The sequence below is a fragment of the Argiope bruennichi genome, chromosome 7 (genome assembly GCF_947563725.1).
Source record: "Argiope bruennichi chromosome 7, qqArgBrue1.1, whole genome shotgun sequence".
NCBI lineage: Eukaryota > Metazoa > Arthropoda > Arachnida > Araneae > Araneidae > Argiope > Argiope bruennichi.
This window is the reverse complement of record NC_079157.1, coordinates 81,447,697-81,464,614: the sequence shown is the minus strand read 5'-3', so window position 1 is coordinate 81,464,614 and position 16,918 is coordinate 81,447,697. Positions and strand designations below refer to the sequence as shown.

Here is a 16,918-nt window from a genome sequence, read left to right as displayed (position 1 = left end):
CCCTGAGACAGAAAAACGAATATTAAGAAAAATTCTATTGGAAAATCGGAAGGCAAATGCAGATTCTATTAGTACAAAATACCCAATGGCTTTGTTGCAACATCTTTCCAATATGATATGAGATTCAGAATATCAAGAAATATTATGGAGAAATCATATAATATCAAATGCTAATAGTGTTTTTCTGGATACGTAAAAAACAACAACAAAGATTCATCCCTTTACATTATTAACACCTCTGATTCCATAATTTTGGAAGCAGTATGGCTGAAAGACAGTTGAATGGAATGTAAGTGATGAGAGTTTTTCAACAAAAAAATCACATGCTGTTATTAAAATGCAATCAAAATTGGGAGTTGAAAATTTTTTCTTCAACCCCTAATTTTAAGAGAATGCAATATTGGAAACTCTCTAGTAAAAAAATTATATATTATGATTAAGAGATACTAAGCCTTACTTGAGCTACCTTTCAGTGGCAAGAAAATTATGATTTAACTTTCTCCCTATTTTGGTCGAGACTTTCTGACTTCCTACAATTAATTCTTTACCATTTCAAGTGTAATAAAAATGAATTAATCTATTTATCGCATTAGCAAAACATATAAATAAATATTTATCTGTTATTACCTAAATATGCATTGCATTGTTTCCCTGATGCGTTCAGCATTAATTTATTCACCTTAAATTTTGCCCTATGCACAAAATTATTATGTCGATTAACTTTGCTTCAAAGTGATGATAACAACTTGAAATGCTGCTATCAATCTATAAAGCACAGTGCAACTTTATAAGGAAAAATTTCTTAATTATAATCAAATCTGTTTCTCCACATGAAAATTAAAATGTTTCCTCTTTTAAGCTTTACAGGAATTCTTCTTCAAAATTTCTCAGAAGATTTTCTTTATGTTTGATAATTTTAATAAAATAATCATAAGTAAATTTCATCTATAGTTATAAACAATAACGCAACACAATTACTTGCATTTTGTGGTAAATATGTTGAGCCTTTTAGAAACGGTACAGATATTGTATAATTTAAAATTTCTATACACTAAATGTCGATACTAGTGTACAGTAAGAATTTGTCACTTCTACGGAACTAAACAATGTGCCGTATATTAATTCTGTACATATCTTTTCTCATCTCTCATGGGTAATTACTCTATCTAGTTAAATTACTAATAAATATTTTTAAAAAGGAGAAGATAAGAATAGGTAAATAGTGGTCACAGAGGACAGAATAGAAAAATATAAGAAAACTTTCTGCTGGAAAAGCACGTTCTTGTTTCTTCTGCTGAATATTGTTTGAAAGTTAATCTCTGCTTTTATATAGCCTTCACTAAAATATTTATTAAAAAGTATAACTAAGCAGGGATCTTAGACAAATTAAATATTTATTAAAACTTAAACCAATTATTTTAACATTAACCTATTAAAAATATTTGCCTTTGCAATACGATTCAATTTTAAATTCAAAACTAAAAAGCTGTCTCAGAAAAATACCATATAAACAACAAATTGCTAACTAGTTTAAACATTTTTCTCAATCTTTTGCCAGCTTTTTACACAAATATTTTATTAAATTAAGTACCTTAATTTTATACATACTTACCTGGCTTTTTTGTCGTCACAGTAGTACTTGGTGTGGTAAAAGCAACTAGAGTGGTTTCTGAAGCATTTCTCACGTTAGTAATAAGAGTTGGCTCGTAAGTCATATTAACGTCATTAGTAAAATTAGACGGCTCATAAGTCGTTCCATTAAAGTCAAGTGTGGAATTGGAAGGTTCATAAGTTGTCCCATTAAAGTCAAGAGTGAAATTGGATGGTTCATAAGTTGTCCCATTAAAGTCAAGAGTGAAATTGGATGGTTCATAAGTTGTCCCATTAAAGTCAAGAGTGTAATTGGATGGTTCATAAGTCGTCCCATTAAAGTCAAGAGTGAAATTGGATGGTTCATAAGTTGTTCCATTAAAATCAAGTGTGAAATTGGATGGTTCATAAGTCGTCTCATTAAAATCAAATGTGAAGTTGGATGGTGGTTCATATGTTGTGGAAATTGAAGGAGATGTAGTTGAAACTTTTACGCTTGTTGAGTAGGCCGGACTTGTTTGAGTTGAAGGAATGGTACTCTTGGCTGTAGGAACTGCTGTAGTAAGTTCTGCAATAGAAAAAAATTATATATTATCATCAAAAACTGAAAAAAGTACTTATCAATATATATTTAGAAAGAAAATATAATATAGCATAAAACATTTACTCTACATCAAATTCAAAGTATTATTAATATTATATTCGATCTTAATAAATAATAAAAGATAGAAGAAATAAAATTTACGAAAGAAGAAGGAAAGAATATTTTAAATAATTTGAAAGTGTTAAAAAGATAAAGAAAACAGAAACATATGATTGAAAATAGATGACAGAAATAACCTTAACACAATGAATGCGCTTACATAGGGTTCCCATTTGCATTTGCTATACCTCCCTAACCTCTAAACGGTGACAGATTAGGTCATAGAGTAGAGTCTAGATATGGAAAAAAGGCTATGCGTTAGCCGATTAAACAATTACAGCACCATCTACCGGCAAATTTTGAAATTAGAATTGTCTCATCTAGAAGATAGACTTTTTTCTATACCTACAGGGCAACCTACACATAGGGCCAGAAGTGTCACTGATTAGAATTTAAGAGAGAGGATTTGCAATGGACATAAATGTGAATCCTGTATAACAATGTCAATTAATGTACATATAAACAATTTTGGAATTGAAAGATTAACAATTGTTAAAAAGATGAATAAAATGCTATAGATTCTTCAACTGTAGAAAATTTTCTGAATAGAATGCAACCAATGTGATCAAATAATCATTGTTTTTCTAGTAACACCATTTAAATAAAACCGGAAAGACAAAAATTTGAATAAATTTAGCTCATTAAGAACAAATTTAATTTAATTAATTAAAAAAATGAATAATAGCACAGAACAACTACTAAGGAAAATATCATATTTTAACCTATTTTAATAGATCTTTCTGATTAATGAAGCATTTTTGTGCATTAATTGCTAATTTATTCCCTCTTCCAACCCAATTAAATTTACCTCCAGTTATATTTTTTATAATGTGTATATTTTAATATGAATATTTTTTATTTATGTATAAACATGAAATGTCAAAAATGTTAGCACACCAGAAAAATTGAAAGATGTTAACAGAAGTTTTTCTTAAATGAAAAAATTACTAAGATAATGTATTATTAGAAGACAAAAAAGTGGCTGTAAAACCCTATTTACATTTATAAGAATGCATCCATTTACCCTGGTTTTCAAAAATTAAGCGACAAATTGTAATCTGGCACAAACTTTAAAGATATGCAAACAATTTGGACGAAATAGTATGAGACAGTATATATTATACCTGCTGTAATTTAAAGATGGAAGAAAATGTAGTACATCTTACTTACATTTTGTGATATCATTAGAGATGTAACTATCATAGTGTTTCAAGTTTGAATTTACGAGTATTTATAAAAGCACATAACACTTTCACAAGATTTGTTTGGAGTTTGAAGATTTTTCAAGTGCAAATCTATATCTATACTTATATAAAGCTCAATGTGTGTGCGTGTGAGTGTGTTTCCGCTCTACGGGTCAGACCGTTTAACCTACAGTTACCAAATTTGATACATGTATACCTTGGAAGTCGGGAATGTGCACCTGCTGGTCCCTTTATTTGAATTTTTGATTAGAATTTTAATTATTAATTAAAAACTAATTTTCCCCCCAATAAAAATATCTATTTCCCCACCGCCAAATGAATAATGCTTCAGTTTTTTTCCCACTCTAATAAAGTTAGACAATATTTTTCGACCGATTATTTTAAATGATTCTGTTTATTTTCTTAACGTTTGAATCATTTAAAACTAAACATTGCTAATTAATAGATCTTTCAAGATTCATTATGAAGTACTTTTGAATTACAATAAAACATAATAAAGGTAATTAAAAATTTCTAATCTACATAGCGTTACCCTCACTGGCGTAGAAAATTTCACGCATTTGCGTTACCAACTGGCGTTGAAAATTCACGCATGCGGATTATGTTCTGATTGTTGACAACTATTTTCAACGGATGCGGACTTGATTTAAATTATTTTTAGGTTAGTTGTATGCTTTGTATTATATTAATTGCAGATTAATCATTTCCACTTTAATTTAATGCATAAATTCTATGGGAGCTAACAAAAAAATTAGAGAGATGCATATTACGTTATGACTGAAGACCTTTATAATATTATGTGTTAATATTATGTTATAATATTATGTGTTGGCCTTCTATAGGCCAGACTGTTTGACCTATAGCTGCCAAATTCGGCACAAGTATACCTTGAAGGTCGCGAATGTGCACCTCGGAGCAATTTTTTCTTCGAATTTTCAATTAGAATTTCAATTAATTAAAAGTTAAGAAAAATTTTGACGTTTCTCCGCTATAACTTCCAAAAATATTGCAATAAGAAATTGATTTTTACATCACATTGAAAAAGAAATTATCTTTCTAAACATACTAATGTTTTAACCAACAACTTAGATTTTTATTTTAATGAATTTTTAAAAAAATATTTAATTATCTTTTTACACAATATATTTCGCACAAAATAAAAATAAAATTTAATCTGTACGAGCACGTTAAAGGGAAAAAAATTAGCTTTTATCAATATGTTGCCATCATATGGGCAAAAGCTGAAATTAAAAAAATAAATCAACTATTATTGCAAATTAAATATATAAAAGTGTCATTTTCAGTACATGTCTGAATGAAATAAAATAAATATAAAATATGATTTTTTCTAAAAAAAATAAATTTAAGGTAAATTTTTTATAATCTTTTACATTACCTATATTACTAATTCATGTAACAGTTTTATTTAAGACAAATATTATTTAAAATGTATAAGATATCTACTCTAATCGAAGCCCAACAGGTAAATTGTAAACCTTTAGTAATAGGCATTTATCTGCTAACAAAATGGTCTACATGAAATAAATTATTATATTTTATGTAAATTTAATAAATAAATGCTGATGAATTATGAATTTAAAATTTTTACATATATAATTTGCCATGTCAATCATTTTTAAAACATTCTTGAGATGCTAATATCTTAAATAATAATATGTAAATAAAACTAACTAAATCAATCACTAAAGATGAAAGATTAATGAAAATGTGAATATCACGATTTTATAAAAACGGGCGATTTTGGATTATTTCATCGACCGTCTCAGAGAAACTAATCATCTCCCAGGGTTTCTCAAGAGGTTATAAAAATGTTGATTGTTCTTATATTGTAATATTCAAAGCTTAATAAATCAGTCAGGTTTGATCGCAGAAAACACATGTATTTATTTAATTAAAAGATGGGGTGTGAAGAATATTTTGCAGAATATGATTCTTTAGGACCAAACTATCTGAAGTTATATTTCATAATTTTTGAAGTATATTTTTAAACCAAAAAAATTATTATTGACATCATTTAAATAGTTCTGAAAATAACTAAGAACTGATTTATATAATGAATACGTGAAATTTTTGTTGAATAACTTTTTGAGATATAAATTATGAAACTTATTCTGTAGTACAAATAAGACTTCACCCAAGAAAACTAATGAACAAGAAGAACGATTCCGCTTTCAGTTCTCATATATTTTTTTTAATTACATGCTACGTTTTAGTAAGAAATGTGTTTGTATTAATTGTAGTTTCCTCCTTTAAACTTTAATTTAAAACTGAATTTTATGGTCGCTGATAGAAAATTAGAGAAAGTTGGATGCGTAGTACAATGCAGAGAATAGCTTAAGGCCTACATAACAATATAGGTGAAATAATTCTATGTCTATCAAAATTTGAATCTTACAAATATTTTGCTGAAAAAGGATGGTATAAGTGCATAAAGTATCAATTAAACATTTTAGCAAGTATTAATACTGGCCTACCGGCTGGTCGCAAAAGGCGGCTAGTAAATAAATAAAATGTTTCCTTAATTTTGCATTTTCCTGCATTTTTATAGAATTCTGTTCTTAGTCAATGAAAATCCTGAAAACAGTTTTTAATCTAGTATTTGGTTATGAAACCAATGTCCATGTAAGCTTTAGACGCTGAAAAACATTTTTAGGAAAATTAAGCCATAATAAAAAATTAAAATATTTTAAGAACGTACTTAGAATACTTCACGATTTTAAGATTTTTTTTTTATTGATCTTCAGTTTTCCGAAAAAAATATTTCTTATAATTAGAACATTAAAATAAGGTTATCCATATGTAGTTTTATTTTCCTTATTACTGAATTATATTTTTAAAACATTTAGTAAATTACAGTAACTCATTTTGAGATTGGTTCTCAATGCATCAGTGAATTGTAAATAAGTGAGTAATTTTTAAACTGTCTTAAAATTAATGTTACGCATTAATCTTAAAATATTTTCAAATTTTTTACAAATTGTAAATAAATTATTATAATGTGTTTTCAATAAAATCATAAATAGTTACCATTTTCACATCTGTCACCAACAAACTGATCTTTACAAATACATTTAAAAGAATCTCTTTGTAGAGTACAGGTACCACCATTCTTGCAAGGATTGTTTGTGCATGGATCTGTCATTAGAGATAGGTGCAACGTTATAATTATTTATAATAAAAAAAGCCTTCTTATTATTTATCAGAATAATTATTAATACATGAATTAACCAACCTTTCTCGCATTTATCTCCAAAATATGGTTTATTGCAATCGCACTTGTAAGAACTACCTTGCAGTCTACATTTGCCGCCATTCGCACAAGGGTTATTTGTGCATGGATCTGTCAGTAGAGAAAGGAGCATTACAATACTCATAAACAGATACATGGACTTCTTATTTATAAAAAATAATTATTGACACATTAATCAACTGACCTTTCTCGCATTTATCTCCAAAATATGGTTTAGTGCAGTCACACTTGAAAGAGTTACTCTGCAGTCTACACTTGCCGCCATTCGCACAAGGATTATTTGAGCATGGATCTGTCAGTAGAGAAAGGATCGTCATGAATATTATTTATAAAGAAAAATAAAGCCTTCTTATTATTTATAAGAATAATTACTTTAGAAATTAATCAACTAACCTTTCTCGCATTTATCTCCAAAATATGGCTTAGTACAGTTGCACTTGAAAGAGTTACCCTGTAATCTACACTTTCCTCCGTTCTCACAAGGATTTTTAGTGCATGGATCTTTGAGTTAAAAGAGGAGCATTGTATTAATAATTTATAAATAAAAATAAAGCTTTCTTATTATTTATCAGAATAATTATTTACACATGAATCAACTAACCTTTCTCGCATTTGTCTCCAAAATATGGTTTACTGCAATCGCACTTGAAAGAAGTGCCCAGCAGTCTACACTTGCCGCCATTCGCACAAGGATTAATTGTGCATGGATCTGTCATTAGAGAGACGAGTATTGTAATAATTATTTATAGACAAAAATAAAGCCTTCTTATTATTTATCAGAATAATTATTATCACATGAATCAACTGACCTTTCTCGCATTTATCTCCAAAATATGGCTTGGTGCAGTTGCACTTGAAAGAGTTACCCTCCAGTCTACACTTGCCTCCATTCTGACAAGGATTTTCAGTGCATGGATCTGTCAGTAGAAATAGGAGCATCATAATAATTATTTATAAATAAAAACAAGACCTTCTTATTATTTATCAGAAATGATTGTTAATATGTAAACTAACCTTTCTCGCATTTATCTCCAAAATACGGCCTGGTGCAATTACATTTGAAAGAGTTACCCTCCAGTCTACAATTGCCTCCATTCTCACAAGGATTATTTGTGCAAGGGTCTATAAATATCATGAATTAATTCATCTTATTACTTTTAAATCATAAATAAGTTGAAATCTATAATAAATACCAAAACATAATAGGTTGCAATGGAATTTAATAAGTATCTTTTTCTACATTCTAGTAAGTGCTCAAATTTTGCCATTAAAATTTTCTAATTTGGAAGATATTTCTATTTAAAATATATCTGAATTTTTTCAATCATTATTTCATACTAAAGTTGGTATTTCTTTACTTTTCCTTGTAAATTAGTTTTAATGACTTAAATGATCTTTAAATTGCATAAATTTATATACAAAATTCATAAAAAAATTTACGATTCTTTCTGAATGATAATAATCTTTTGCTTACCTTTTTCACACAGTTTTCCAGAATAGGGAGTTTTGCAGTTGCATTGGAATGACGTTCCGTTGATCTTGCAGGTTCCACCGTTCAAGCATGGATTCTCCGTGCAAAGATCTACAGAAAAACATTGAAAACATATTATGCTCGCTATCTTTATAATTATACTGCAATTCATCAAGAATTAAAAAGAAATGACATTACATTAGATATAGAAAATAATTATATAATATTACCATCTTTGCAAGTTGGTCCCGTGTAAGGTGGTTTGCACACGCATTTGAAAATTTTTCCAATGACTTCACATTTTCCTTCATGTAAACAAGGGCTGCTGTTGCATGGATCTGTTTCAACGAGTATGTTTGGAATCAATAAATACGCATTAGAAATTTTAGCAACACTTGCCAAATATTACTAGAAATTTTCGAGAATTAAAGTTAAAATAATTTTACTCTTTTTAAAAAATGCTTGATTATTGTATATATTTTTATATTGTTAATTTTTATCTTCTGTTAATAAAGTAATAAATATTAATTTTAAATTTCCGTCAAAAGAATTATTTCTTTCCTCCCCCATAGAAAACTGCATTCAGTTTTTTTTTTGAAAAAAAAGCCTTAAAGCATTCCTTTATTTTATAATAACTTCATACGGAAAACTGCTTTAAAATAATAAACAGGAATTATATGGAATTTTTTGGTATTATTATTTTTATGAACAAGTTAAAACTTACAGAGATTCATTCATATATGATAACCTTTGAATTATCTACCGATATCTCGAAATTAGATAGATAAATTGGAACTTTGATTTTCAAGTAATTGGAAGAAAAATCCTTTCAGCCGAATGTAATTTTAAAAATACGATTTTCCAAAGGCTCAACTGAATTTCCATTTTTTTTTCAACACGTGAAGTTCATGCAGAAACCGCACAACTCTTCCCATTTTCTTATAGATAATATGAATATGATAACTTCAAATCAATATAATATTTTTATCACATTTTTATTGTCAATATTTTTGGAATTAAAAATCAGGTACGATTTGAAACGTATAGCAGTGCATTAATAAATAAGGATAATTAAAAAATGTTGATTAGATTTTATACAAATTAGCTATAATAGGTAAGAATTAATCGAATAGAAGAAGATAGATTTCTTCTTTCTTCAGAAGTAAGCAAGAAGAAAGAATTATCTGAATCAATATCTATACATTTGTAATCTCTTAATTATATATATATATATATATATATAAAATACCTTCACAATGTTTTTCTTTTAATTTGGAACCATCGGGGCACAGGCAGTACTTTTTCGTTCCTATACCAAAAATTATTCCGCCTTCCCAAGTGCAGTTAGCTCCAGTACCACAGTCACAAGCTGTAAGAAAAGTATGTTATTTTCCATTCAGTTTTTCTCACAAAATTCACAACTTTATCATGTTATGGCATATTCATTTATAGAAATATTAAATTTTCCCCTTTTTCACACTCATGTTTTTTGTAAATATTTATTTTAATTTGTATATATTTTTTTAAATTCTTTTTTCTAAATAACTCAAGTGAAACTTCAATATGATCTTTAAATTCTAACACAAAAGACACAAATGGTGATGTACCACATCAAAAATGAATGTCGGAGAGGAGCCTGTAGAAAATTTATTCGAAATTCCCAAATCTTATTACGCTGTCATTTGGAAGACATGCTGATTGGTTTAGAGAAGTCATGAAAGATATGGAAGGATATGATTTTTGTTCATGCAAAGTAAATGGTTTTCACTCCGACAGTGAAATTTTAAATTCCAGGGATCTAAATTGGAATTGCAACAATCTTTATCTTAAATTTAAATTCAAATATATAATTAGGAAATTTCTGTTAATAATACTCATAATGGGTGTGTTTTCTCACTATATTGTGTTTACTGTCTCATGTTTATTGCATTTTAATAAATTTTATAATTCAAATAAATGTGAAAAATAATTATGAAATCATGTAACTAATTATTTTAAGGAAGTTTTACTAAAGGGAATTCCCACGTGGAATCAAAACAGAGATTAATTAATTAAATTTTAAAATGTTAAATTAAAAATTTTATTAAAATTTTTCTCTATGTTAACTCTGAAATAACAAGAATTGACTAAAAAGTCAAAAAATAGCACTTATCAAGCAATTTTAAGAACGTAAAAAAAAAAAAAAAAAAAAAAAAAACCTACGAATTATATATTTTTTTCATTTTTTAAACTCAAGGCATGTTTAAATATCACATTTCTTTTGAGTCATGATGCATGTGGTGGCGCTACTGCATGAGACGTTATTCTAAGAAGTGAATTGAAATGAACTAATCCTGACTATATAAATATTGTGGTGTCAATTTCGAATTACTTTTATTTTTTTACTTGCTAATAACAACAGCTAGTTGCTGTTATTTTATGTTCTATTATAATGTTTTATTATTATTTGTTTTTTGTAAATGAAGTTTATTCTTGCTATTACTACTAGTATTCAAACTACGATGTAAGTAATAGATTAAACCACAATGCACTTTGTTAGGCCTATTTCTGAACTGACGCCGTATTTAAAACAGAAAGGTGAGATTTGGTTAAAGCTGAAATTTAACCTCCCCCCCATACACACATACACATTCGAAAGAGTTTATCAGAGAATCAATAATAAACGTTTTGAATTTTTCTTTTTTGCATTTTATCTGAATTCTTCAGTTTATTGTTTTGATAATTCAGCAACAATAGTAGAATTAAAATTCAATAATATGTGTCAAAGCAAATTCATTAATATGCACTTTAGTTTAATTAATCTTTATATTTTAATTATATAGTCTTTAATATTACTTATTATTATTAATTACTTATAAAATTTAAGTACTATTTTTATGTTCATTAATATTATTCAAATTGTTTTAAAAACGTAACAAATTAATTAAAATAGTTTCAAACAAATAAAAAAAATAATCTTACCTTCGCAGACGTCTGACTTTTTACCGTATTCAGGAAGACATTCGCAAAGCACTTCGTCGTCAGCTGTTACTCGACATTTTCCATTTTTACAATCACACACTGCAAAAAACGATTTGTTTGTTCCATAAAATTAAGAAATTGTGCTTAAAAGTTAAAAAAATGCTCAAATATCTACACACATTCTACTTTAGATTGCGCAAGAGCTCACAATTACCAATTTGGAAGCCACGAGCCTTTACTAACTCCTCTATAACTTTTATTATGTTCTGTTATCTGTGAACCAACATGCATGGTCCATGCAACACCCTACTAGATTGACGTACATTGATCGAATGAATCTTGGATGGAGGTATTCAGATTCTACTATTTTCATGCCCTTTAATGAACTCATCACAACTTTTTGGGGATATCTGTCGGGATCATTCTCAAAGTCTTTGTCAAATAAGATTATAGTTCATCCTTGAACAAGTTGCGGTGCATCTTATCAAGAGGCATAGTGTAGCAAACTGCACACACCAAGATAATCACAACCAAAAAAGACTCCAAATATGTGCATAAAGAAAAGAAGATAGACCGATTGAGTTTTAAAATAATCCATATCCCTCGCGATTTAATCTTCATTGTAGAGTTTTATCTGCTTTTACGACATTTAATGTTTACGTGAGAAACAATTTCGAGATGAAAATCTACACATAGCGTTGTAAAAAAAGTAATGTTACATCCATTCTCAAGAATGCCACAAATGGGCATTCGTGTTACGTAAACAAAGAGGATTGCATTGCAGGTGATGTTAATGAACTATACATTCAGAGCTATTTCCGCGGAACAAAGGAAGACTGCATATGTATGCAAATTTTAATTGAGGTTTTTTTTACTGTTACTGAGCTACAATAAACTCTATGTTATTTTTTGGCTGATTTGTCCAAAGTAAGCGAAACAAGATAGTTAGCATGTATATGCATGGTCACTTATGTACCAATTTATCGCAAATTTATTATATATTTTTGTTTAGTATTTTAAACTTTTGAAATATAAAAAAATAAAATAAATCTTACCATGTTGACATATGTTTCCAACGCGATCTTCGGGACAGTCGCAGGAGAAGGAATTCCCTTTAATTGTACACGTACCACCATGACGACAAGGACTAGATGAACATGGATCTATGAATGGTTAGTTTCTTTAATACAGATGGAAAAGTCGTCTTAAAATGTATGCTTAAGAAATAAATTTTGTAATTTTATCACATTTCATTTATTTCCTTAAACTATCTTCCATTTCCGAAATCACATACACTGAGAAGCTATTAAATTTTGCACAGACCAGTGCATGGAAGTGAAAAAAGAATTCACCGAATCAACAACTCATTATAGTCAGTACCGTCAACGTTAAAATTTTATAACTGTATATTCTGACTCAAAATGTGTTTGGAGATCAATTTCCTTTTTCTAAAGAATAAATAGCTACTGAATATTGCGTCTTCGAACAAGATGCTGATTTAATTTGAGTGAAACTGACGTGTTAGACGTAAAACACAAATTTACGCTACTAATAGAGCTAATTCCAAATAAATTATTTTTTTATGTTGAATTCACTGTCATTTTGATAATTTGGTTACGCTGTTGTTTTCCATTTTTGGCAGAACAAAAATCATGACAATTTTGTGGTTCCTTTTTTTTCTCGTTTCCCCATTATGTTCTTATTTTTGTAATTAAGTATGTGTAGGTAAAGAAAACTTTTAAAATTTATCCTGTTTTACATCCAAAAAGAGGTTGTAAACTACTTTGTAATAAAATTTTAAAATTCATCATGCAAGTTTTACTGCCTAACGTAGTAAAATGCAATCAATTCGTAAATGATAGATTTATTTTCTTTAAGAAAACATATATATAAACTTCTCATAGAGTAAAACATTACTTTTTTTGTTTTATTTTTATGTCATCAAAAAATATAAGCGTTCCTTTTCTTTGTTGATTTATTTCTTTTTTTGTATTCATTTTAAAATATGAAGGAATGCATTATGTTTGTTTTAACATGAGGCATAAGAAATAATCGAAAACATGAACCTATAAAAATCTTTAAAAATATATAATAAATGTATGACTATTCTTACCCTTTTCACACCTATCTCCAGAGAAAGGATTCTTGCACGCACATATAAAACTGTTTCCTTTGACTGTACAGCTGCCATTATTCATGCATGGATTTGATGTACAAGGATCTGCATATAAGAAAATGATGGAAGTTATAATAAATATTTTAGTCTATCTTCCTTATAAGCAAAGAATGTGTAATACGATACGTCAGGATTTCATTGTTAAGATACATTATAATATCTTATGGCACTGAAATTATATAGAGCTTCATCATAGATAATTATTGCTAATATGATAATAGAATTTGACTTGTACTTGTCTTTTGTACTAATAATTTCTCAAAAAACTAAATGCTTGTAGAATTTCAGCTTATTGATCTCATGATCATTCATCTTTTCTATTAAAATATTTAATTTCCATTAAGAAATTTTCAGTAAAAGCTCTGATGCATTCCAGCATGAAATCTCAGTTCTTAAAATTTCTGTTCATGATCTCACATGTGATGTTGATGTTTTCTAAAAGTGCAAACTATCAAGTATTATGAAATGCCTTTGGATATCATGTATGCTCAAGAGACAATCAGCTCTAAAAACACCATCCATCAATACGCTTAATGAGCAATTGAGCTAATAATTGTATGTATTTCTCTGTTTTTGAAATAGGAAATCATAATTTGTAAAAACAAGAATTTATTAGAATTAATGAATAATGTGAAACGTAATAAGAAAAATATGGAGTATGTACTAAAATAAGACAACATGATTCACAAGACCTTCAGCCATGACCATCCCCCACATTTACTCAAAACTTTTAGACAGAACATTTTAACAGAGCTCTTAAATAAGAATAAATGTTTTTTCGATCGTGTTTTTCCTGTGAACTAAGAGAAAAACTCATCAATCGATTTTCTGACAATTTTCTTGAGCTACAAATACATATTCAAGAACAAAAGGTGCAGATAAAATGCAGGACACATTGTTTAATGAAATGTGAAAGAAACTTAAAGGACCACGCGGAGTTAAAAGACAATCGTAGTGATGAACATGCAAAAGATGGCTAACTGAAAATAGAAAGCTAGTCAGCCAACCAGCTGAAATTTATTTTTGTTTTGTGATTGTTGTTGTTGATAGAAAAGATGCATAAAAAGGAAAATGTGCTATGAAAGTTTTTCTAAGTAACTTCACCCAATCTTAACAAATGAATTAGGCCCTCATTTGTTAAGGCTACAGATGTGCTTCTTTAATTTTCTCAATACTGAATGTCATTAAACGGCTTTTAACAAAATTACGGATTGGATATCGTAGCCAAATTTTGTTCGTCTTAAAAGTTAATGATATAATTGCTAGTTTTCAATATGTAAAACATGCAAGCACAAAAATATTTTATATATTATTATTTGTGTTGCGATTTTAGTAAAATTGAAGTTTTTATACTTTTTGGTATAAAACCTCATTAAACAAGAATAAGACAATCACATATTGATTACAAAAATGCAGGAAATGGAGCTTTAAATTCGTTTGAGAAGAATGATAATATGTTTAGAGGCAATATAAATGCAAGAAAAATTGGCGAAATCGGGCAAGTGGAAGAGGTTGAGGAACTTCCTCTTTGGTTTTCGGAATTATTCTATATATACATTTCAGAGAATTTGATCTATTTATCTACAATACCTACAAATATAATTCAATGAATTGTTCTGTAATAAATAACCATTTCAGAAAAATCAAATTTATTTCACAGTTTTCTTGAAATTTGGATACTTGGGAAAATTTTCAGCATTCCAGATGCATAGAATATTTGAGGCGTTTTGATCTTACCTTTTTCACATTGCTTTCCTTCATATGGAGAGGGGCAATCACACTTGAAATCCATTCCAACCACTTTACACTTCCCCTTATTCGAGCATGGATTGGACGAGCAAGGTCCTACACGAAAAAACAAATCCACAATGAATGAATGGGATTCTTCCAATCATGGCAAGCAAGTATTCAAGATGATAACGCCCTAAGTCTTCACACAGATTTAAAATTACAAATCTTATCAAAACCTTCAAGGTAAATAAACGGAAGCCTTACCCATTTCGCAGTTTAGACCACTGAATGGCTGTTTACACTGACATTTGTATTTTAGCCCCTCTACCTGGCAGACGCCGCTGTTTTGACAGGGATTTGAGGAACAGGGTCCTGTAAAACAAGCATTTTTATTTGCGAAAATTCAAAGTTATGCCCTTTTACGTGCTACAAATACAAATCAAAATACGAAGCATTAAATCCAGTCATACCCTCTTGACATAAAATTCCTGTATAAGGCTTCCTACATACACATTCGAAGCCCCGACTATTTACTTTACACGCCCCATTGTTTTGGCAAGGATTTGAAGAGCAAGGACCTGTTGTGAAAGAGAAAAAATATCTAGCTCAGGCATTTTTTTTTATCTTTCTTACTGAGCAAGAAGCATAAAAAAATATTCTATAATGCGATGATGACATTAGTATATCTAGTTTCTTTCCGCTAAACCCTTATACGTTATATTTTCAAATATAATGTAATATATTGTTATTTGCACAATATACAAGAGTTTTGTTTCATTTCACTATGCTAATGAAATAACATTTGAAGGACAGTTTTATTGTTAATTCTCATCTTTTAAAACTTACTGACAATATTAAAGTTATAATCACTATTAATAATAAGTAGAAGATCACTGTTATGGCTTCGAAAAAGGAATTGATTTCAAATGTTTATACTTTCGGATTTTTCGGTTACGTTTTTCATGAGTATTTTCGAAAAATGAATAGACTGGTAAGCGTTTTAGCAATGATTTTCTGTTTGAGAGAGTATTTACTGTTTCTAATGAAGTGAAATGCAAATGGGAATCGTTTCCCCTGAGAATTTTATAAAACTCCGCTATATCTTGGAGATGCATCTGACAGTTTTCTGTAATCTAGATGATCAAGAGCTTCTCTGTCAGGAACCATTCATTGATAACGTGCGCCAGATTGATTCAGATTGAAAACAATACTTTTAACCTACTAATTTTAGTTTTACTGTATTAAAGCGGTTGAAAGAAATCAGTCCCATTACAGGTATCATTTAAAGATTCTTTGATTTATATACATGTGTAATAAATTAATAATTTTTGATATTAACAAAGAAATTTTTGCATGCCGTTACGTGACACCCCACTTCTCGCCTTGAAAAATCACTGACCTGGCTTAGAGAGCTGTATGAATATTTCTTGCTTTCCAGAATATGTATAAAATAATAAAAACCTTTTTGAGATTTTTGCTTTAAAATTTTAAAAAATATTTTGAAAGAAGAAAATGTATAGTTTCTTTTTAAGAATTTCGTTCAGTTTTCAATATTTGAATTTTATTATATTTCACTAATATATTGTTACAAATCTGTAATTTTGCAACCCGATACGAATAGTGTCATCGTGAGAAAGACCATTGTAAGATCTGTCCTGTGCATGCTGAGCGGGTGCCGCGTCAATGACCTCAGAGCCTGGCGACAAACTTGGCGAGCATTTGGCGACTTGGAGACAAATTTGGCGAGTTTGGCGACTAAATGGATAATACCAGAAAGTTCGAGAAGTTTCATGATCCATCGAGTAATACC

The 16,918-nt window shown here is 28.9% G+C and overlaps 1 protein-coding gene across 5 annotated transcripts in view; it reads right to left on the bottom strand.

Moving 5' to 3' along the window:
- The window catches only part of LOC129975618 (neurogenic locus notch homolog protein 1-like), a 74,021-nt gene that overhangs the window by 30,162 nt on the left and 26,941 nt on the right, over positions 1 to 16,918 (bottom strand). For all 5 annotated transcript variants that reach the window (XM_056088696.1, XM_056088698.1, XM_056088699.1 and 2 more), the window contains 17 exons: positions 15,579 to 15,686; positions 15,373 to 15,480; positions 15,115 to 15,222; positions 13,315 to 13,422; positions 12,257 to 12,364; positions 11,202 to 11,300; positions 9,490 to 9,609; positions 8,471 to 8,578; positions 8,244 to 8,351; positions 7,784 to 7,891; positions 7,579 to 7,686; positions 7,371 to 7,478; positions 7,163 to 7,270; positions 6,954 to 7,061; positions 6,752 to 6,859; positions 6,547 to 6,654; positions 1,613 to 2,158 (listed from right to left, as the gene is read on the bottom strand). In XM_056088696.1, coding sequence (XP_055944671.1) covers positions 1,613 to 2,158; positions 6,547 to 6,654; positions 6,752 to 6,859; positions 6,954 to 7,061; positions 7,163 to 7,270; positions 7,371 to 7,478; positions 7,579 to 7,686; positions 7,784 to 7,891; positions 8,244 to 8,351; positions 8,471 to 8,578; positions 9,490 to 9,609; positions 11,202 to 11,300; positions 12,257 to 12,364; positions 13,315 to 13,422; positions 15,115 to 15,222; positions 15,373 to 15,480; positions 15,579 to 15,686 — 2,277 coding nt within the window. The remainder of the gene's footprint in view (positions 1 to 1,612; positions 2,159 to 6,546; positions 6,655 to 6,751; positions 6,860 to 6,953; positions 7,062 to 7,162; positions 7,271 to 7,370; positions 7,479 to 7,578; positions 7,687 to 7,783; positions 7,892 to 8,243; positions 8,352 to 8,470; positions 8,579 to 9,489; positions 9,610 to 11,201; positions 11,301 to 12,256; positions 12,365 to 13,314; positions 13,423 to 15,114; positions 15,223 to 15,372; positions 15,481 to 15,578; positions 15,687 to 16,918) is intronic.